This window comes from Dissoconium aciculare (genome assembly GCF_010015565.1).
Source record: "Dissoconium aciculare CBS 342.82 unplaced genomic scaffold K489scaffold_3, whole genome shotgun sequence".
Taxonomy (NCBI): Eukaryota; Fungi; Ascomycota; class Dothideomycetes; order Mycosphaerellales; family Dissoconiaceae; genus Dissoconium; species Dissoconium aciculare.
The window spans coordinates 534,268-554,356 of NW_022984953.1; the positions used below are offsets into that span (position 1 = coordinate 534,268).

Consider the following 20,089-nt stretch of genomic DNA (forward strand, 5'->3'; position numbering starts at 1 on the left):
TGGTGGTGAAATGAGACACAGGTAGGCTGTTCGAAGCAAGGACAATAGAAGGTCAGTGCATGTAGGTGGTACTGTACAAAAAGGCAACGGCCGAGCAAAAGAGAGTGAGGCTGTGACAGCTTAGACGGGCAAGGAAAATGACTGAGGTGGGAACAAGGAACAAGATTGACAGATGCAGATTCAACAGGGGAGGCGTACCAGGATGCTGTTGAATATATGACTTTCCGGACCTCCTCACAAAGGGAGCACGACGCTCAAAAGATACCGTATCAGCGATGCTGGTGCCGCCGAGCGGAGGAAGACGATGGAGATTCGACGGTGGAAGCCGTTCAGGATGTTTGGCGCGGACAGTCGGTCCGTCGGCGGCAAGGTGCGTTACCTTTCGGACTGGCTCAAAGCCTCGAAAGATGTTGGCGAAGATCGAGGATGTCCTGAGGGATAATTTGCGATGGTGGTGGACTGATGTCGTCGTTCGCGAGAGCCTCAAGCACCACCATGCGAACGCGCAAACCGAACAGCGGCGAGATTGGAAAGGCTGTCGGTCGGTGATTGAGCGCGCGGCAGTGACGATCCACTGCAGTAGGGCACAGAGGACTCCGTGCGCTTCGGCCGATTTTTATCTTGCAGGCACGTGCTTTACATTAGTCGAGGATCAAAAACGGCTGCTGGTGTTGGTGGTGATGGGCGCCTGGTTATTAGTCCAAGTCTTGTTCACTTTCACAGTCTCAATGTCAGCATGTCCTTGATTCGCATGGTGCATGCACTGTGTATCACAGCAAATAAGCCCGCTCCTATGACAAAACGGTGGGATTGTACGGATTTTACCTTTTCTCGATTTCCGCGGCTTGCGCAGGTGAGTGGGTCAGGACAGGAGAGATACAAAAGCAATGATATGACGACGACTCCAAGCCCAGACCGGTACTTCACTTTTCATGATCTGACAGAGGGAGCGAGAGGAGCAATCGAAAAGCCAAGTGAGCGGAACCACCACAATCCCGCGAGCAAAAGTAGTCTCGTATTCATTGCACATCACGAATGTGTTGCACTCAGGAATGTCGAAGGATCTCGCTTCGTACTGTACATGTACTACTGCAGTATGCGTGGTGAGCATCCTCCATCACGGCACCTTTCTTCGCCCCACTCATCACAGCGACGCCCACCTCCTCTCACGGGCATCTGTGATTTTACCGGGATCAATTTCAGAGTAAACGTCTGGCCGCTTACAGGTCGATTGTGGTGGGCATCATAAATCCTTAAGGTGTATGATACCAGCATGTCATGATATGACTTTAGCAAGGAGAATTGTTTATTTGCTTGCGAAGTCATTCATCCCTTCGTGGTATGGACGCCAATGCGTGGTGCGTTCGGGCAATTTCCCCGCATTCGTCGTGAGCCGCGGCACCTTCCCGGCTTGATGAGGTGCTAGATAATTCCTCATGTGATGTGCATGTGCACTCTCTCGACAATGATGTTCGTGGCCATCATACCTGCAGAAGTCCCATCTACAATCACGTCTTTACAGTGTCTTCAATAGTTCAGATACCTGAGCATACCTGGCGTCAAGGAATCGATGGTGTGACATCCGTGTCCATGGAGAGCAGATCATTCATTTGAAATCACGTTCATGGATCAGCCCGGGAATGACCTGAACGTCACGGAAGAAAAAGGGCATCGATATCACCCAGAGTGCGTCACGTCATCAGCGTTCATACGAATACACGACTCACCACACCATCTAATGATTGACTGGTCCCAGTCTTCTGTCTCTTGGAATCACACTTGGCCTCCAAGGCCTGACCGTTCTAGTCGGACAAGGCGTCACAGTATGCGCGCGCCAACAGCGCAAGACGCAGGAGACTGCGACTACTACTAGTCTGCGTGCAGAACAACAACGCTTCTGCAGAAAGTCCGGCTTTGCTTTACTCAACATACTACTGCATCTATTTTATTAAAATAATCAAACACTGCATGATGAATCTCCTCTGAATTATGTCTCCTGGATTAATCTTCGCCAATGGGAAAAGGAGTAGGGGTAGGACCGGAGGCGCGCGGAAATCCGCTGGCCGAGATTTTTCCTCTCGTCATATCTCTTGTTTCACCATTACCGCGTTGTTTTTTTCGCATCCTCTTGATTTTCTAATTCTTTTCTGACATTTTTAATTCTCATCCTCTCAGCAAATCTCTTCATTTTCGATTTTTCATGGTTTTCGTGATTTTCTGATTTCTGCTCACCATCTCCTGCAGGCTCAACAAGCACCCGTTGTTCGTTCGTGCCGCTGCAGCATGGCTGTGATCTACCCGTCTACCTGAACGGTCGTCGCGTGATGGCGTTCCAAGGTTCCATCGATCTCTCCCATCGGCGCGGGGCTGTCATCGTCGCATGCGTCCTCGACGCCGCATCTCTGCGAACCACCTGCACCGAAAGTGGACAGACATACCGGATTTACAGATCAAAGCAGTACGCTGCTGAAGGTCGATCCGGCCATTCAAGGAGATTCTCGTCCAGGTCCGTATATTAGATCGTCGATTTCAAGCACGCACGACAGTGGGTCATCATAGCATCGCACAAGTGTGCTAAGATGCTCAATGCCTGGGTCATCCTTTGGCGACAGCGGACAATCTTTCTCTGTGACGCACAAAGACCGCTGTCACCCCCTCGCCTCAACATGTCACGCCGCACTCACAGATTGCGTTTGGTCAACGTTGTGCAGCAGACTATTGTTGCTGCTACTGCTGGGACTGCAGGTATCCGCAAGAGTGCATATGTGCTTGCGAGCGGGAGAGCCTTCCGGGACCGTAGCGCCGAGGCAAGAACGGGTAGGGCTTAATAGCAAATGCGCATCAATGCCAGCTCATCACTTCAATCCTCCGAACATGCGGCTCGCTACAGAAAATCGCAAACGACAGCTCTCCATTAGAGAATATCTCGAATTGATGTCCAAGCTGGCTATTTGTACTTGTGATCATTTCGCAGTGATGTTTCACTGGCGTCAGTCATCTTGTCTTCCAGCCTTCGGTTCTCGCTAGCGCCCGTTGTGATACATTCGATGCCGCACTGTGTGCGCAATCCGATCGACACTCACGGCCCGACGCGCGAGCTTTCGGTCTGAATTCCTTTCACGAGCAAACGCTACATGCATCATACCTGCCTAGATAGATGTGGTACATGATTTGGATGCCAAATGAAAGAGGACGGACAGATCCATGATCCTGCTCGGAAAATAAATTTGTCTTCTGAAGATCGCCACCAAAAACAATTTTTCCGTGGTTGTTTCGATATCGCGCCGATTATTCTTTCTTCCAAAACGATGTTTGTGGATCAATATGGCAAAACTGTCGGCAGTGAGGATCACTCGGTATTTAATAAAGGTGGAGAGCTTCCCTGTAATTTCCGGTCGTCTGTGTTGCACAGCTAGGGCTTCTCCGTCGAGGTTCACGACACTGGCTCGCCTGAATTTGTGATCAACCAAGAACACGTGGACGAAAGACAAAACCCACTTGCCAAGCACTGCCGATTCCATTTCTATTCAGAATGATAGCTCACTGCTGAATGGAGGTGTGCAAACGAGTCCGATATCGCACAGCGTTACATGAATCCTGTACGTTCCGCTCTGATGAAGCTTTCCGCAAATTTTCTTCCGGAGAAGCAGTGCTGCCCGAAATCCTACATACATGATCCGTCTCACGACGGATCATGCGCTCATAGTGGTCGCGGATGCATTTATTACTCCGAATACACACTTTCCCCCCACCCCCAAACTACTCATTATCATGATTCATTTTGTACGTTCCAGTTTCATGGTGCATTGCATTACATCGTGCGAGAGTCATGCTTGCTGATGTCTCTTCCCTTCCTCTGCGCTATTTCTTGCGTGATGTCTCTTCCTTCTGCTACCTGATTCTTGACCGCCATATTTGGTCATAGCAATCCATGGATGCCTCTGATCACGGCTCTGGCGTTCGTAGCTCACGATTAGGTACGTGGTTGTATTGTCTTTGTGAACGTTCGCACGAACAGTCCTTACGCATGGCATGACACGGCGCTAGTGGTCTCCAGAGCATGTGTACCGTTCAAGAATACACACTACTACTGAACCTTTACTTCGAAGTTCAAGGAAACGATTCCTTTCCCGCGAACGACGGAGTTGATCCTGCAGTACTTCCAAGTACACTTGCTTCGTGCTCCAGAGTGCTTGTCGTCGTAATCTGAACTCGAACAGACGGCTAGCCACGAACATCGTTATTCTTGATATCGAGGAGCAAATGAATGTCTCAGTTCACATCATCCTAGTTTCAAGAAAACTCCGCGAAATATATATAGTCTCTTCGAAGTAGTCTTGTCTGAAGCAATCCATGGTCGCTAAAGTCGTGGTGTTTCAGCAGGGCAATATTCCGGCTGAGACAGCGAATGTGCACGGACCAAGACCCCTCCAACCACTTCCCAGCCACATTTGCGACAGCCCGACGTCAACGCGAGCGCAAGTTATAGGAATTACTGAATTCCGTCGGAAAGCACCCACCACCACTTTCCAACTTCTTCCCAGCAAACGCTCTTCCTTGCTTTCGCCAGACCTCGACCGCGCATTCTTATGTTCATTTGCTGCTTGACGCCTATTCGCACCTCTCGATCATCGACTTGCAAACTGCGCATCGAATTCGCCCGTACAACGCCCCCGCAGCGACACGAAGCTGACGTCTCCGGCGCATCCGTCATCATCCTGATAATATTTCATTTCACTCTTTACCGCTTTGCAAGTTCGCGACCGACCGCACGACGCTTCAACATTTCATAATAGAATATATCAAGATATCGCCTCAGCACCTTCACGCAACTTTCCAATAATCGGCGGCGTAGGACCTTCCATCGAGCGTCCGACTACCACAATTGCCCAGTACAATACGAGGAGCGCGCCCCAAAGTGCCTGGCTATACTTCAATCGGCAGTGGGAAGACACACGCCAACACAAACAAGAGGCGGGATTCAAGGTTGAAACGGCAACATGGCGCGCAGTCAGATCTCTGCTGCCGCTTCGCGGGTCACTTCGCGGGTCGTCGTGCGACAATCATACTACTGGCCTGATTCGCAATTGAACCTGTGGATCATCATAATGCTGGGCACCGGAGGAACATTGATTGGCATTTTCGCAAACTTCATCGTCATTCAAAACACATTGCGATTAGGGATACCTTGGTGAGTGGCTATATTCCACCTTGACTCGTTCAACCGCGTATAAAGCTAACGGGTCTTCGTTATCCAGGATTATGCCTTTCGGGATTGCTGTCGGCGCGCTTACGATACTCTTCATCCTCGGAATGCTCGGTTTAATCGTTCAGCGGAGACTACTACCGGGCGTTCTGATGATCGGTTCCTTCATCTTGCTAGTTCTCTATCTCACAGGCCTGATCGAGACAGCCATCCAGCTGTTCGGCCCGGCTGGCGACATTAACGGTAAATGCCAGACCTACGTCTTTAGCATGCCTAGCACAGGCTTGAGTATCGACACCCTCGGCTGGTTGCAGCAGAACAGCATATGTCAAAGCTGGTCGGCACTGTTTGCTCTCTGGATCATTGGCTCTGTATTCCTTACCTACATGATCGTGCTAGCCGCAAAGGTTGCCCAAGGGACTTTCGGCGACGAGGTTTGATGCTCTTGGTTGTTGCTTTTCTATTACGGCGTTCAGGATTCACAATGTTTTGAGCGCACCAGTCGTGCTATGGGCTTTCCAGGGAGGAGGCTAGGCATTTTTTGGCATACATTGTAAGGCGCAGGCGGATTTCATGTAACTATACCCCGGGAGTCACAAAGTTGACTGGATGTTTGGGCTTGGGAGGCGCATGTTTGACTCATTATGAACTTTGTAGGACATCAAGCAGAACTTTTCTAATCAGCCCCATATCCCGTTCGATGTCGACCTGCCAATTAGAGATGGCGAATCGTGCTGCTGGCTTGCCGTCCCAGCTCGTACCGCTGACGTATATCTTCCGAGTTGCATTGATATTTCGAACGAGATTGGCATTGAGGGCGTCGTCCTGTGCACGGAACAGCGCCACGATATAGACATGCTCGATGGGATCGCGATCTTCTCTACTCAATCCTCCTCTCGGCAAAAGTTGAAGCCTGGGCTCACTGAGAATGAAACTCGCAATGGCACGAGCCAACTTAATCTGCCGCTCAAGAAGCTCGCGGTACCCCTGTTCTCCGTATGCAACCAATGTGCTATAGACTGGCAGTGCCCGAAAACGTCTTGAGTTCTCGATGCCAATGTTCAGAGGTGATGGGATTGTCCGTTCATCGGCCGTCCTCGTTGTGGACCCTGCATTGAGATATGCTGCGTTAGGGTTCTGAAATACTTCAACCCCAACTTCGAGATGTCTGGAGAGAAAGATTCCACAATCATAAGGCTACATCCTGTTAGTACAACATGTCACCAATGTTTTATACGTTAATTGTCCAGAACGTACCACGTTCAGAAGCTTGTGCGCATCTCCGGTGATAGAGTCTGCCAGTTCCAGATCACGTACTCCCTCCGTTATCAGGTCGAATGCTTTATCGTGTTCCGAGATAATTCGAGCCTGGAGGCCGAACGCTGCATCGACGTGAATCCACGCACCATGAGTGTCACACATTCGTCTGATAGTCTCCAGATCTCTACCAATGGTCGCGAATGCCCCCGTATTTACCTCAGCACACGAGATGGCGACAATTGACGCATGTCCAGGTTGACTGAGGGCTGCACTCAACGCGGCCATATCAAATCGATGCGGTGCATCCGAGCGGCCAACGTCCTTGACGGACGAACGACCAAGGCCAACAATAGCGGCAGCCTTCCGCAGCGATGAATGTGGAACGGTGGTAAGGATTTGGACAGTCGTGATCTGGGCAGCCTGCATCGCATCTATCAAACCATGTTCTGCCACGGTCTTGATTGATCGTTGCCGTTTAGCAGCCTCGCGGATTACAAACTCACGTCCACAAGCCAGACCGAGCACATTACTAGCTGTGGCTCCTGTCGTGAACGTCCTGTGTGTCCACTTAACCTCTGGCAATCTCGCGAGATCACAGATCATGCGCAATGCAGAGTCTTCGACATCGGTTGCTATTGTCTCGTGCGGGAGGTGCACTTGGACATTCTGGTCATAATCGGTGACGAACTTGTCCGCCAAACTCGCTGCGACAGTCGAGCCTCCAGTTACGAACCCATAATAATTGGCAGATCGGCTGGAAGAGCTCAGCGCGGGCAGAACGTCCACTTCCAAATGCTCTCGTACAGCGGCGTCACCTAAGCCAGCATGGGGGAGACTGCTGACAAGCCTGGATCTTGCATGACGAATAATCTCGCCTGGCGGGCTCACGTACTGGAGTGCCATCGCCTGCGTGGCCGGCACGACAATGTCGTCCGCAAGTAATCGGACAGCTTCACAGAAAGCTTTGCCTAAACAGTGGCCGTGATTTCTAGGAGGCTTGCAGCTTGGGACCTAGGTAATATGCAAGGTCGCAGGATGTATAGTCCTCATATCGACAATGCTGGGCAAATCGAGATCACGTGAGTGCGCGTCCCCACCCTCCCATCAAGAGGCGCGTCCCACTTTGACGTCGCGACACAGTACATAGCACCTTATCGAAAGAAACTCCATTTACATTACTGCTCTGCGGTCACGGACACTAACAATGCGTCATCCAAATGACGCGGAATAATCTCAACGAACATCTATCTTGGCTGCTGCGGACTCAGGCCTCAATCCCGTCGGCGACAACTTCATTCCCGCCACCGTCTCTGCCTGCGGCACCTGGAAGCCTGCCGGCCATACCACAGGCACCGAGAGAGAATCTCAGAGGCGACAACGACCGGGACGAATCTCTCCGACGTGGTTCAACAGAGTCGACCGCCTATGATGGGCAGGACGTGAAGCAAATGCCTCGAGTTCGAATATGCCCAGGGTCCGAGACAAAGACACCCGCCATACGGACTTTGGGCTTCCAAGAGAAATCTCCGTCTAAAGTCGCTCGGACAATACCGCCGTTACAAGGAGCTGGTGTTCCTCGAGATGATGCTCGATCGGCTTCAAAAGACAGAGCACTCCCACCGGGAAGTCCCGGGAAGAACAGTGCACCGCGCGACATCGAGGTTATGGATCTGACCGACAGCGCGAGCCCTCAGGGAAGAGCAAAAACGGACAGATTTGCGGTCCCGAAAACTGCAGGTCGCAAAAGGAAGTCGGAAGAGTTTGACGCTGGGATACCAAGCGCAGCATCAAGATCTGCGCGAAAACCTTTCCACGATGATGAATTCACTGCGATCGATGAGTCTATAAAGGAGAGCCCTGTAAGGACTGCCAAGATCTCACTTGCGGATCCGCCGCCGCCGTACTCAACGAATCCGTTCAAGATATGCGGCACCCAGATCAAAGCTTCCCCAAAGGCCTCACCGAGTCCGTCGAGGAAGACAAAGCATACTGCACATTCGCCAATTCACGTATTACAGGATTCGGACTCTGATGGAGAGATCCTCAGTTTTGCAGACATTCGGCCACGTACAGAGACGCCTGCCAAGTCAGTGTCATTCGCTCCTCCTCCTCCGATTGCTGCACAGGGGAATTCGAGGCTCGGGACAGACCTGCCCCTCACTCCGCGAGTTCATCACGACAGCGTGACCCAGAATCAGGCAACCGCTGCCGTAGTCCGTGAGAAAACCCAAAACACACCGGGAAGCGCAATGCAGTCCTCCTCGTCGGAGCAATCCGAGGAGAGCATCTGGCTGAAGCGAATCTTCGCCGCACCGGTTAGTACCATCCAGAAAACCCGGCAACGATTGCATGAGCGCATGGACATTCTCAGCGAAGAAGCTGCGGATCGTATGGACGCTGGTCTTGATGACGATCCTGAAACCAGTCTGGAGCTTGACGACCTGCATCATCGAGACACCGCCCTTGAGTCTTTGTTCGAAAAGCGTGCCTCATTCCTGCAGCTCTCTGTGAGGAAAGAGCATCTGATGACGGCTTTGAGACAAGCGGTCAGAGCCCGCAAAGGGGTCGAAGAAGCAAAGGCGGCGAATCTTAAAGCGAAGGCTGAGTTGCAGGAGATGGAGAATGCATGTTCGGAAATACTCCAGCTTTGTCAAGCAGATCTTCAGGATCTATTGAATAAGCCTGTACCTGGGGAGCATTCCCGAACCTTGCAGCAGATTGCGGTGCAATCGACACAGGCTCCTGCTGCCAAACAATATCAGGATGAAGCAATACCAAGCTCAAGCCGTATCGTACAAACACAGACGAGAACGGAAATGCCTCCACCTAGAGATGTGCAAAGGAACATCACGGTCGATTCTAGTTTTGCGGCATCGTCACATGATGTCCGGCCGACTGCTCTTAGGAAAGCGGCTCCCGCGCATCCGCATTACAGTGACACCTCGACCTTCATAGACGACGAGATAAACGATTACGATATGATCGATGCAAGCAGGGACGATTTCAGTAACAGGATGGGGACACCTCCCATGCCTCATGATGACGATGATGACTTCGGGATGGGCGACGATGATGACGTGTGGGAGGTCGCGCAAAACCTTGGGATAAATCATCCCAATAAACCCAATAACGTTATACACGGTCGACAGGTATTCTCAGAAACATCTGGAAACCGGCAGACGAAGCCCGCTTCTGCCACCAAGTCCAAGAAGATGACCGATAAACTTTCTGAAGATCTCGAACGTCGTAACTTCAGTTTTCCTTGGTCTCAGGACGTCAAGCGCGCATTGAAGGAACGCTTCAAGCTTAAAGGCTTTCGTGAGAGCCAAGTGGAAGCGATCAATGCTACTCTTGCAGGCAAGGATGTCTTTGTTCTCATGCCGACCGGAGGAGGCAAATCACTGTGCTATCAATTACCGGCTCTCGTGAGCAGCGGAAAGACAAGAGGCGTGACCGTTGTGGTTTCACCTTTGGTTAGTCTCATGGAAGATCAGGTCGCGCATCTCCAAAAGTTGAACGTCCAGGCCTTTCTAATCAATGGCGATACCTCATATGACCAGCGTGACTTCATCATGGAAAAGTTCGGCGATAGCAACGTGGAAATGTTCATTCAATTGCTCTACGTTACGCCCGAGATGCTGGGCAAAAGTCAGAAAATGCTCAATGCTTTCGAATTACTGCACAGAAATGGACGACTCGCCAGGATCGTCATTGACGAGGCACACTGTGTGAGTCAATGGGGTCACGATTTCCGTCCTGACTATAAAGCGCTCGGAAGCGTTCGACAAAAATTTCCAGGCGTGCCGGTCATGGCATTGACTGCGACAGCGACGGATAATGTTCGAATTGACACAATCCATAATCTCGGCATGAAAGGCTGCGAAGTCTTCAAGAGGAGCTTCAACCGCTCCAATCTATATTACGAAGTTCGAACGAAAGGGAAAGTAGCAGATGATGTGGAAGCCGTCGCAAGCCTCATCAAAGACAAATACCGCAAACAGACCGGAATTGTCTACTGCCTGTCCCGGAAGAACTGCGAAACCTTTGCGAAAGAGCTGAAAGGCAAAGGTATTGGTGCTCATCACTATCACGCAGGATTGAAGCCCGATGAAAAATCCCAAATACAGCGTGATTGGCAATCCGGAAAACATCAGGTCATTGTAGCCACTATTGCCTTCGGTATGGGCATCGACAAAGCTAATGTGCGATTTGTCGTCCACCACAGCATGCCCAAATCATTGGAAGGATACTACCAGGAAACAGGGAGAGCTGGTCGGGATGGGCAGCCCTCAGGATGCTACCTTTTCTACGCATATCGTGACGTTGCCATGCTTCGTAAGATGATCGACCAGAATGAAGATGCGAGCCGTGAACAGAAGAACCGACAGCGCGAAATGTTGACAAGAATGGAATTGTTCTGCTGCAACGAGACAGATTGCAGACGAGTACAGGTGCTCAATTACTTCAACGAGCCTTTCACACGGGATGCCTGCCACGGCCAATGCGACAATTGCAGCTCGAATGCGACGTTCAATTCTGTCGATCTCACAGATTACGCGCAGAAAGCGGTCAGTCTGGTTTCCCGAGCCACTGGTTCAGCGAGTGGACATGACGCGGAAGACTATGATGGATACGGCCGCAAACCGGGTATTAATGTTACTGTCAACCAACTCGTCGATATTCTTCGAGGCAGCGGCAGTAAGAAAATCAAAGATGAGTGGTCTCATGTTGACGAATATGGCGCAGGCAGCGACCTTGATCGTGGCATTGTGGAGCGCATATTTCATCGCCTCCTGAGCGAAGACGTCCTCCGCGAATTGCACGTTGTCAAAGGCGGGTTTCCGCATCAATATGTCTGCCTCGGCCAACGTCGCGAGCAGTACAGCCGTGGAAAGAAATTCGAGATGCAGATCCGTGCATCAGGCAGTGTCAAGAATGTCGGGAGGAAAATTTTGAAGGCGAAGGTCGATGATGCAAGAGCGCGTGCTGGAATGATCTCAGGACCTAGCAGGGCCCGGGAGCTACCAACCTCTACGAATGTGTCATCGCCCGTGCAGGCTGCCACGAAGCGGAAAAAGGCTGCGAGCAAGGCTGGTCTTCACCAGCACGATGCTTTCATTGCATCAGACGACGAGACAGAAGACGATGATGACGATGCATTCGAGCCCATACGGGAAGTTGGCAAGACGCCGATATCGACAGTCAGGCAGCTAGGCCCCCCGATAACTTCCGATCTTGTCATGGATAGCCTGAACGACGTTCACCGAGCCTTGGTCGAGCAATTTGTCGAAGAGGCCGATGCCAAGTGCAAAGACATCATGAAGAAGAAGAGCCTCCGATTTCAGCCATTCACGACCTCGATTTTGCGGGACATGGTAATTGGGTTTACCGATACTGAAGAGAAAATGCTGAAGATCCGTGGCATTGATCCCGAGAAGGTCAGGATTCATGGCAAATCTTTCCTTACAATGGTGGCCAAGTATCGCGACCACTACAATGGAGCCATGCAAGAGGAATTCGATTCGGACGACGACGACCTTAATGGGGTCGTAGACAAGCATGCACAGAACGTGATCAACCTCGTCAGCGATGATGAAGCCGATGAAGACGAGGATAACGAAATAGACAGCATGCCGTCTGATGAGGACGACGACGGGGAGCAAAGCTCCTACTTTCAAACAGCACCGGAGGTGGCTGCTTTCAACGCCCGTCTTTCTCAGGTACAGCCGGGCTTACGAACAACGGCAACATCGGAGGCTACTAAACCTGCCCCTAAGAAACGCAAGAAGTCGACGTGGGTCGCGAAGGGCAGCAGCGCTGCGTCTGCGAATCGAAGCAAGTCTCGGACTGCAAATCTGGACGAATTTCGTTTCGATCCAGGTTCGTCGACGACAACGAAGCGTGCACCGCAACGACGAGTGAAAAATGGGTCTCGAGTTGCCAAGGCTTCAAGCTCACGCAGCGGATCTTTGCAACGCGCCACGGACAGCAATCGAGGGATTTCCATGATGCCCACGTGAATTTGTCATGTGCAGCGACAATCGGCAAGGATAGGACGGAATAGCTTGTTTGGGAATCTTGTATGAACATGTAGATCATCTCTAGACGAGAACGGCCGCCATGATAAAAGCTCGTTTGCGAGAGACACGATTGATGAATGAACGGAGATATACCATGTTTTTTTTTGATGTTGTGCCCGAGACACAATGATCATCTCCACAAGCATGATTGATGATTGATTGATGTAATTTGTGAACGAGCCCCATGCTTATCGATACCCGATGCCCCTCATGAGCGCGCGCTGAAACAGACCGTTTTGCGCTCGGACATGTTGCCCGTTAAATTCGAGCCTCGGAACATCAGCACTTTGAGGAGCCATTGGCGCGAACCCTTCACGAGACTTCAAATTAGTTTTGCGGGTGCCTAATTAAAAACCCACTTGATCGCATATGAGGGAGAGGCTGTGCACACGCAATGCCGCGCTCGGCATTGTCGTGCGTATTTCCACCGCTGACTGCGATGCCTTTTGATCATTCGTTCTTTCTTGAGTGTCATAACAGGAGTGTGCTGTTGCAAGTTCTTCTCGTCACCCACGCCCACCGCTGATCACGCCCCGAACGTTACCGAATGACTGCCTTTGACACCGCGACCGCAACGATGACAGAATCCTACGCCAATAAGATTCCCCAACTTGAGGGCCAGTCCAACTTTAAGATTTGGAAAAATCTCATGAAGATGGCTCTCATCGGCCGCGGCGACTGGCCGTACGTCAACCCGATTGGCGCACGCGCGAGAAAGCCGATCAAGCTCGACGGCGACTCTGACGATATGTACGAGGCACGATTGAGCCAATGGGAGGTCGCAACAAACCGAGCTGCCCTGTTCATCGTCCTCAATTGCTCGCCTGCCATCCAAGAGGTCGTTTCGGACTTTGGGTCCGCGCGAGAAGTCTGGACATGCCTAGACCGACATTACGGTCCCTTCGGCCCGGAGTCGGTGGCCACAGTGGAGGACCGCTTAAGAGATTTGGTATTTGACGGGAGCAACATCGAGCTCTACTGCATGCGATACGAACAGGTCGTCCGCGAGCTTGACGTGCTTGGACGAAAGCCTCGACCAGAGGCGTTGATCTGCGACTTCATCAACCATGTTTCGAAATTCTACCCCAATTGGACGGAACATGAATACTATGAGCTGGGCGAGGGCGACTTTCCATCGCTGGATACGGTCGTGAACCGTCTGTTGACGTGGACAAAGGGTTGAACGCGGCACCAGACAGACCACTATCCCAGCGGTCTTGGCGCGAGTTTCGGAGGTTTCAATATCTGGGACCCGTGACGATCGCGCGGCGCGTCATATGAATGCGTTGATGCATTCTGACTATCAATGATTGCAAATGATGGTCTGCGAGTTTTGGAAAGCAGTGCGATGTTCTGATTTTAGCGATGTGGGCACACACACAGGTGTAGGGGGCCTCATTCGGCTGGGTCATCGGTTGATTCGTCTACGGGACAGACGCGGCATTTTTTTCTTGGATTATCAGCGGCATAAGATCTATCATGAAGGATGACGATAATGAGACAGTATATCCTACACAACCTTGAAAAGCACGTACTTTGACACTTGGCGCTGATTGACGTGTCATGTCACTAGACCGTTCACAAGACTCTCCAGCATCAGAGTGCCCGTTCATGGTTTTGTAATACTTGCTGACCTTCAGCTTGATTTGAGCTACTTCCGAAAGTGAAAGGCTAATATCGCTCCAAGGTGTGCACCAGACGAATATCACGAATTTGAGCAGCTTATTGCCTGTTCCTGATACACCGGCTATTTTTGGTCTTTCGACTTTGAAGATCATTGCATAACTGTAATCATGATGCCCAAAAGACGGCCCTCGCGGTTTATCATTGTGATCATGCTATAAATGGCTTGTTGCCTTGGCAATGGCTAGCTCCTGTGTATTCTCCGTTGTATCACATTTCCAAGACGGCTTTGTCGTGCTGCATCGGGTGTTTGCATGACAGATAACGACCGTGGAGCAGATTCCGCCTCTCTAACTGGAGGCAGCAAATCGAGTGGCCTGACTAGCACACGGGCACCTCTTTGCTCTCTTTCACATGCACCATAGTGGATCGATATTCTCCGCGATCGTTGTGACCGTAGTCAATAATAGATAGAAGCTGCGTTCGACTACAAAGAACATCCGCCTAAACGTCCACAATCCAGCTGAGGGCTTTGCAGAACCTGCTACAACGCTGTCGTTCCTATCTTGACTTGATCATCCTCGAACACAATTGTCACTCTCCAGCACAATCCTGACCTAAAATGCCGTCCAACGATGCTGCCAAAATGCCTGCGGTCTTTGCGTACAGATGACCTCGGGCTTCCGGAGGACGTGGCGCAGCCGTGTTTGTTTTGCGGTTCACAAACCACCTCCCCACAGGCTGATCGCAGCATATCTTGGCAGGTTTCACTGAGAACCTTGGAATGGATACAAAAACACCGTCACCGTCCTTGAATATCTATTTCTTCGCAGTCTCATATCACCGATTCGCTCACAGCTTCAGCCATTCTGCAGAAGCAACGAGACTTGCTGCATTATCTGACTTCATTTCGAACACGCATCATTAGCCTCTATCATGGATGTAAATACATGGTACTCGGTGCAGAATCAAGCCAACGATTACTTTTTAGACACCACTGGCAGTATGTCCAGTGCAGTCTCATGCTTCGTGTGAAAATCAATATTGACGCAACATAGACACCAGCACGGCTCCCATCATACTGTCCAACAAGGGTGCATTATGGCAGTTCCTCCCGAGCAATAGTTCAAAATCGGGTTACTCCATTCGCGCCAAGGGTCCAGATCTCTGTCTGGATATCGGAACCGCTGGTCCATGGACGTTGAATGAATGCGCAAAATCTACAACATGGCTTATCAATCCCTACGCAAACAACGTCGGCGACTCGGGCTTCCTCATGTTGACCACATCCCAAAGTCGATATCTCGGCGCCGTGGGCGTGAGTGAGAGAGAACTTGACGCACCTACAGCGATCCCTGCCGTCGGCAAGGAGAGCAATGTCTTGTGGTCGTTCATTCCAGCAGGCAGGGTTGACAATTCCACCCTGACAACAGTAAGATATCAATTGTGCGCTGGGGTTGTGTCAACGTCTTCCCTCTGCTGATCATCTTTAGGTTCCAACTCAAGCACCGACAAGCCTCTCGACCAGCCCATCATCCTCGCCATTCGTGACGTCTACCTCGCCACCTACGACTCCTGCCTCGCCATCCACGACTTCTACCTCACCAACTACGACTTCTACCGTGCCAGCCGCGACCGCGACCGCGAGTCCCATGTCCCCTTCTAATGGAGGCACAGTGACACCTGCACCTGGGGTTGCTTCTTCAATATTCTCCCGTGATATGTGGATAATTTGGTCTGCTGCTTGCTCTCTGTCTGCCGTGCTTCTATTGCTCTGATGGAAATCGGGTCGAGAGATGTGCTCTCTTGCCATCGCATCTCCGAAAATTTGTCACGAAATCTTCTTGATTCGACAGCAGTCTTTGTAATGTTTAACGAGATTATGTTCTTTTCTTGCCATTCGGGTCATATCCTGAAAACATGCTATTGGACTGGAAAAATAAGGTCAATGAATTCTGACTGCTTCCTAACTCTGCTTCTTTATGACGTAGCATGTTCCCGGCGTATGATCCCATAAAAAGTGATGAAATCACCAATGTAGGAGCGCCGCTTCCGGTGGAAAGCGTGATAGATTCCGTTGGTCGTTCGCGATAAAATATGGCAGTATAAGATGTCAGAATTAATTGAGTTGGTGCTGTGATGAGGGCTTCGCAATCGTCATCGAGTGGGAGGAGCTTGCCGCAGCCCCGAAGATATAGAAATACCTAGGTAAGCAAATGAATGGCTTCCGCAAACCATTGTATGCAGGGCAAATCCCTTTCGTGCCTCTTGCTGCAGGCTCTTGCGCGCTGTTCTCATAGCCTTGCGTTCGACTGAATTGCAATTTCTATTGAGCGACGAGACCTGGACCTTGCATTATATACAAGACGGCTTTGATCCTGCGGCCCATGATTGAAGTTCCACGAAGTTGTTGAGAGCGTCTCCCACGCAGGTCACGGATCATCAACGAGAAGGGTTTGCACCCGATATTAATAGCTCTATGTATAGAATGCCTCGTCTGAAGAGATTTGACGATAAATCATCTCCTAGCCGCTCAAGTTTATGCTCTACGCTAGTCAACGTCTCTTTCCTGAACGCCCGCGCTTGTCTGGGTTCTATCACGTCTACTGCAGGTACCCGCTGACATTCCGATGCTCATCACGCGAAGGACACATTCCACACTCGAGACGCATGAAAAGTGCGCATTTCTTCCCACTTACAAACTTCATTTCAACTTGATCCATCGAAGACGCGATGATATCGTCGACTCGGAGATTTCGGAAACTCCTTGTCGCAACCTGCTTATGTTTCGCGTTATTCACACTGCTATCGCTATGGCAGCCCGCTAGCCGGAGAAGATTGGCGCTATTCACAGGTAAGCCGTCGTTCTTCATTAGCCGGCAGCAAGCCCGGACGGCCAACGCTGACGAAGTCAAACTCAAGGCTCGGGTTTCCGACGCAGTGCAGAGGTGCGAAATCGAAGACTCGCCGTTGAAGCAGGATTCCAACATGCTTGGAATGGATATTCACAACACTGCTTTGGCCGAGATTCATTACATCCTGTAACCAATGCATGCGATGATGACTTCAGCGGGCTTGGGGCAACGGCCATCGATGCCCTCAGCACGGCAATTCTCATGGAGAAACGGGACATTGTCGTACAGATTCTGGAATTCATCGCAGGCATAGAATGGACCAGACTGAATCGACAACATCAACGCATACAGGTATTCGAAATAATTATTCGCCATCTGGGTGGGATGATCTCTGGTTTCGATCTGCTCACTGGTCCATTCGCGCATCTGAATATTGATGAGTCGCTCCTGAACAAGCTCTTCACGCAAATGGTCGCCTTGGGCGACATCCTCGCTTGCGCATTCGACACAGGAAGTCGAGGCGTGCCCAGAAGTTGGCTTGACCCAGCAACGTGCAAAACCGATGATGGCCACTCGAACTCTGTCGCAGGGGTCGGCACAATCATTCTCGAGTTTGCGCGACTTTCAGACCTCACTGATGACGACAAATATGTCACCCTTGCAAGGCGAGCGGAGCAATACCTGATAGATGTGCATGCCAACCAAACGATCCCCGGACTACTTGGTTCATATGTGGACATCGACACAGGAGCAGTGATCGGCACTGACGGAAGCTGGGGAGCTTTCGCAGACTCATACTACGAGTACCTTCTCAAGGCGTATGTCTACGATCGAGATGCTTACCCAGACTATTTGGAAGCTTGGCAGATCTCAGCAGACTCGACTATTCAACACATCGCTTCTCGTCCCTATGGGTTTCCTGAGTGGAATTTACTCCCTTCATGGTCCGGCACGAACCTCCACAACCGAATGGAATCGCTGTCTTGGTTCGCCGGCGGAAATTTCATCCTCGGAGGAATGGTGACGAACAACAAAACGCTCCTCAATTTCGGCCTTTCCGTCGCGGACACTGCAGGTGCAATCTACAACATGACGGCCACAGGTCTTGGCCCGGAGTTCGTGGAGTGGGAACCGGAATGTTACAGTGCTGAGGCCGACTGCGATCCAATCAAATCGATCAGGCTGGCAGACACGAGCTACAAGTCACGACCCGAGGTCGTAGAGACCTGGTATTACGCCTACCGTGCCACGAGGGATCCCAAGTATCGCGAGTGGAGCTGGGCTGCCTTCGAGGCCATGAACAAATACTGCAAGACAGAGTCTGGATTCAGCGCACTTAGCGATGTCAACGCGATTGATGGAGGCAGCAAAGTCGACCTCCAGGAGAGTTTCGTCTTTGCGGAAGTCCTCAAATACGTATATTTGATCTTCGCAGAGGTATGTGCCACTGCGCATTTAAGGATTCAATGGAAGCTGACAAGTTACAATAGGATGATCTGCCGTTTCAGGTGCAAGACAGTAGAGGTTCCCTTAAGAATACATGGGTGTTCAACACAGAGGCGCATCCATTCCAGACGAAGGGCTGGCCCGTGTAGTTGCATCGCCGCGTATAGATGTGGATGAGCACGCAGTCTGGATATTTAGCACAACATTCTTTGCAGTATTTCATTATATGATAAGATTTTCTGAAGGTATCAGAGCCGATCTGTGCACTCGAATACGTCGTGGTACCGCGTATGACCGAAGAAAAAGTGCGAGCTCGAAACCGCGGATCGGAGCATCTCGACTTAAGGACTTGTCTGCTCTCCATCATTGTTGGAAAGCTGCGTAACCAAGGATCATCTCGGCAGCATTTCAAGGCGTCTGTTACACCATGAAGTAAATTTCCATCGCATAATTTGTTCACTAACCTCATCGCGAATCTGGTTCCACTGACCATGTATCCTAGTTGAGGTACAGTCTCCTAATGCACCAATCGAAAATTTAGGATTTGACCACTGAAGTATTGATCCCGTTGTTCTTGTGAGGCGCCGAGAACGTTGACTTTGAGGTTCCTACCAGCACTATACGCGCCCTTTTCAAGTGCCGTTGCTAGGTCGATGTCCCAGGAACCATAGAGTTGTCCGTAACTGGGGTGGAGCTTCTCCCATCCGAATAACAGGCTGAAATCATTCAATGATCCAGACTGTGTTATGCCTTGAGCATACTTGCTGTGCATCTCAACTTTGTATACATGCAGTGCCACTGAACGTATGCTGCGATCAGCGCCTTTCTCAAGCACAGCTTGAGATGCCATATCGTCTACTGGTCCAAGCACTTGTTGTTGTTCGTCGCCAGGCGTTTGAGATTCCGAGGCACTCTCGAAGTCCATTGTTGGCCGTTCGAGACGTTCCGCGAGTAGAGTTCCGATGTCATTGATACTTCTTTCATCCTTCAATGTTAGATGGACGATTCCGCAGTCTTGAAAACCTTGCACATTACGGAGTTGATCCTCTGGAATCCGGCCTTTGAGCAGTACGGTCTCAAAGTGATCGGCAGTCGGCGCCGTGAAGAAGGTTGCATCAGGAAGCCCAAGTTTGTTGTCTTCTTCATCGATGCCAATTTCGCTTGATGTAATATACACAACGTGCTTGTGCACATACTCGTCGGGAAACAGTAAAGGCGCGGGCAGGCTTTTCGCGCCTGCGTCGTGAACACACTCTGCACAACTTTAGCAAGCAGCCGATTACGGTGCAATGTGTTCATCACGAACGATGGTAGCTCGATCCATATGGCGGAGGCTCGTCTTCCATAACGAAGTCGTTGCAGTTCATCTATTCGTTGTTCGAACACGCAAATCCGAGAGGAGTCTCGACGTCGTGGGTAGTGCCACGCAAATTCTTCGTTTCATGGCACTCCTGCCTTACCTTGCGCATCACTTGCACGCATCAATAGCTCACGATCCATTTAAAGCTTCATTCGCATCTTCGGCTGCACCTAACGCGGGGAACCCCAACGCGGTCCATACCCCAACGCGGTCCAAGGCATCAAAGAGCATAGCATTCAACAATTGATTGCTCTACCAA

General features: G+C 50.8%; 9 protein-coding genes across 9 annotated transcripts; 7 read left to right on the forward strand and 2 right to left on the reverse strand.

Annotated features, from left to right (window-relative positions):
- Positions 1–56: 56 nt before the first annotated feature.
- On the forward strand, positions 57–804 carry K489DRAFT_146008 (uncharacterized protein). The gene has a single exon (XM_033599179.1). The coding sequence runs from the start codon at positions 276–278 to the stop codon at positions 744–746; it is 471 nt and encodes a 156-aa protein (XP_033462011.1). The 5' UTR covers positions 57–275; the 3' UTR covers positions 747–804.
- A 1,465-nt stretch (positions 805–2,269) lies between these two features.
- K489DRAFT_146055 (uncharacterized protein) lies at positions 2,270–3,088 on the forward strand. Its single transcript, XM_033599181.1, has one exon. The coding sequence runs from the start codon at positions 2,587–2,589 to the stop codon at positions 3,025–3,027; it is 441 nt and encodes a 146-aa protein (XP_033462012.1). The 5' UTR covers positions 2,270–2,586; the 3' UTR covers positions 3,028–3,088.
- Positions 3,089–5,000: 1,912 nt separating this feature from the next.
- K489DRAFT_314923 (uncharacterized protein) lies at positions 5,001–5,646 on the forward strand (the record flags this gene model as incomplete). The annotated part of the gene is made up of 2 exons (XM_033601054.1): positions 5,001–5,191; positions 5,259–5,646. The coding sequence occupies 2 exons, from the start codon at positions 5,001–5,003 to the stop codon at positions 5,644–5,646; spliced, it is 579 nt and encodes a 192-aa protein (XP_033462013.1).
- Positions 5,647–5,848: 202 nt separating this feature from the next.
- Positions 5,849–7,369, reverse strand: K489DRAFT_407693 (PLP-dependent transferase; the record flags this gene model as incomplete). Its single annotated transcript, XM_033607396.1, has 2 exons — positions 5,849–6,403; positions 6,464–7,369. The coding sequence occupies 2 exons, from the start codon at positions 7,367–7,369 to the stop codon at positions 5,849–5,851; spliced, it is 1,461 nt and encodes a 486-aa protein (XP_033462014.1).
- Positions 7,370–9,612: 2,243 nt separating this feature from the next.
- On the forward strand, positions 9,613–12,147 carry K489DRAFT_302819 (ATP-dependent DNA helicase; the record flags this gene model as incomplete). The annotated part of the gene is made up of 2 exons (XM_033600462.1): positions 9,613–11,113; positions 11,180–12,147. Coding segments are annotated over 2 exons (2,469 nt in total), but the record flags the coding sequence as incomplete, so codon positions are not given.
- A 740-nt stretch (positions 12,148–12,887) lies between these two features.
- Positions 12,888–14,095, forward strand: K489DRAFT_377513 (uncharacterized protein). The gene has a single exon (XM_033604173.1). The coding sequence runs from the start codon at positions 13,094–13,096 to the stop codon at positions 13,727–13,729; it is 636 nt and encodes a 211-aa protein (XP_033462016.1). The 5' UTR covers positions 12,888–13,093; the 3' UTR covers positions 13,730–14,095.
- An 843-nt stretch (positions 14,096–14,938) lies between these two features.
- Positions 14,939–16,121, forward strand: K489DRAFT_377514 (uncharacterized protein). Its single transcript, XM_033604174.1, has 3 exons — positions 14,939–15,172; positions 15,228–15,601; positions 15,663–16,121. Exons 1-3 carry the CDS (start codon positions 15,106–15,108, stop codon positions 15,945–15,947), a joined length of 726 nt encoding a protein of 241 aa, XP_033462017.1. The 5' UTR covers positions 14,939–15,105; the 3' UTR covers positions 15,948–16,121.
- A 723-nt stretch (positions 16,122–16,844) lies between these two features.
- K489DRAFT_333446 (glycoside hydrolase family 47 protein) lies at positions 16,845–18,961 on the forward strand. The gene is made up of 3 exons (XM_033602172.1): positions 16,845–17,023; positions 17,092–18,461; positions 18,515–18,961. The coding sequence occupies exons 1-3, from the start codon at positions 16,903–16,905 to the stop codon at positions 18,617–18,619; spliced, it is 1,596 nt and encodes a 531-aa protein (XP_033462018.1). The 5' UTR covers positions 16,845–16,902; the 3' UTR covers positions 18,620–18,961.
- Positions 18,663–19,934, reverse strand: K489DRAFT_399242 (uncharacterized protein). The gene is made up of 2 exons (XM_033606957.1): positions 19,777–19,934; positions 18,663–19,724 (listed from the first exon to the last, which is right to left on the reverse strand). Exons 1-2 carry the CDS (start codon positions 19,835–19,837, stop codon positions 18,988–18,990), a joined length of 798 nt encoding a protein of 265 aa, XP_033462019.1. The 5' UTR covers positions 19,838–19,934; the 3' UTR covers positions 18,663–18,987.
- Positions 19,935–20,089: the final 155 nt, after the last annotated feature.

Bases quoted from the DNA above. Each gene is read 5' to 3' on its own strand.
- K489DRAFT_146008 (XM_033599179.1), top strand. From the start codon at position 276: ATGCTGGTGCCGCCGAGCGGAGGAAGACGATGGAGATTCGACGGTGGA.
- K489DRAFT_377514 (XM_033604174.1), top strand. From the start codon at position 15,106: ATGGATGTAAATACATGGTACTCGGTGCAGAATCAAGCCAACGATTAC. The intron at 15,173-15,227 runs GTATGTCCAGTG...GACGCAACATAG, and splicing joins CTTTTTAGACACCACTGGCA to ACACCAGCACGGCTCCCATC. The intron at 15,602-15,662 runs GTAAGATATCAA...GATCATCTTTAG, and splicing joins ACAATTCCACCCTGACAACA to GTTCCAACTCAAGCACCGAC.
- K489DRAFT_146055 (XM_033599181.1), top strand. From the start codon at position 2,587: ATGCCTGGGTCATCCTTTGGCGACAGCGGACAATCTTTCTCTGTGACG.
- K489DRAFT_377513 (XM_033604173.1), top strand. From the start codon at position 13,094: ATGACTGCCTTTGACACCGCGACCGCAACGATGACAGAATCCTACGCC.
- K489DRAFT_333446 (XM_033602172.1), top strand. From the start codon at position 16,903: ATGATATCGTCGACTCGGAGATTTCGGAAACTCCTTGTCGCAACCTGC. The intron at 17,024-17,091 runs GTAAGCCGTCGT...GTCAAACTCAAG, and splicing joins AAGATTGGCGCTATTCACAG to GCTCGGGTTTCCGACGCAGT. The intron at 18,462-18,514 runs GTATGTGCCACT...AAGTTACAATAG, and splicing joins TATATTTGATCTTCGCAGAG to GATGATCTGCCGTTTCAGGT.
- K489DRAFT_399242 (XM_033606957.1), bottom strand. From the start codon at position 19,837: ATGAACTGCAACGACTTCGTTATGGAAGACGAGCCTCCGCCATATGGA. The intron at 19,725-19,776 runs GTTCGTGATGAA...AAAGTTGTGCAG, and splicing joins ATATGGATCGAGCTACCATC to AGTGTGTTCACGACGCAGGC.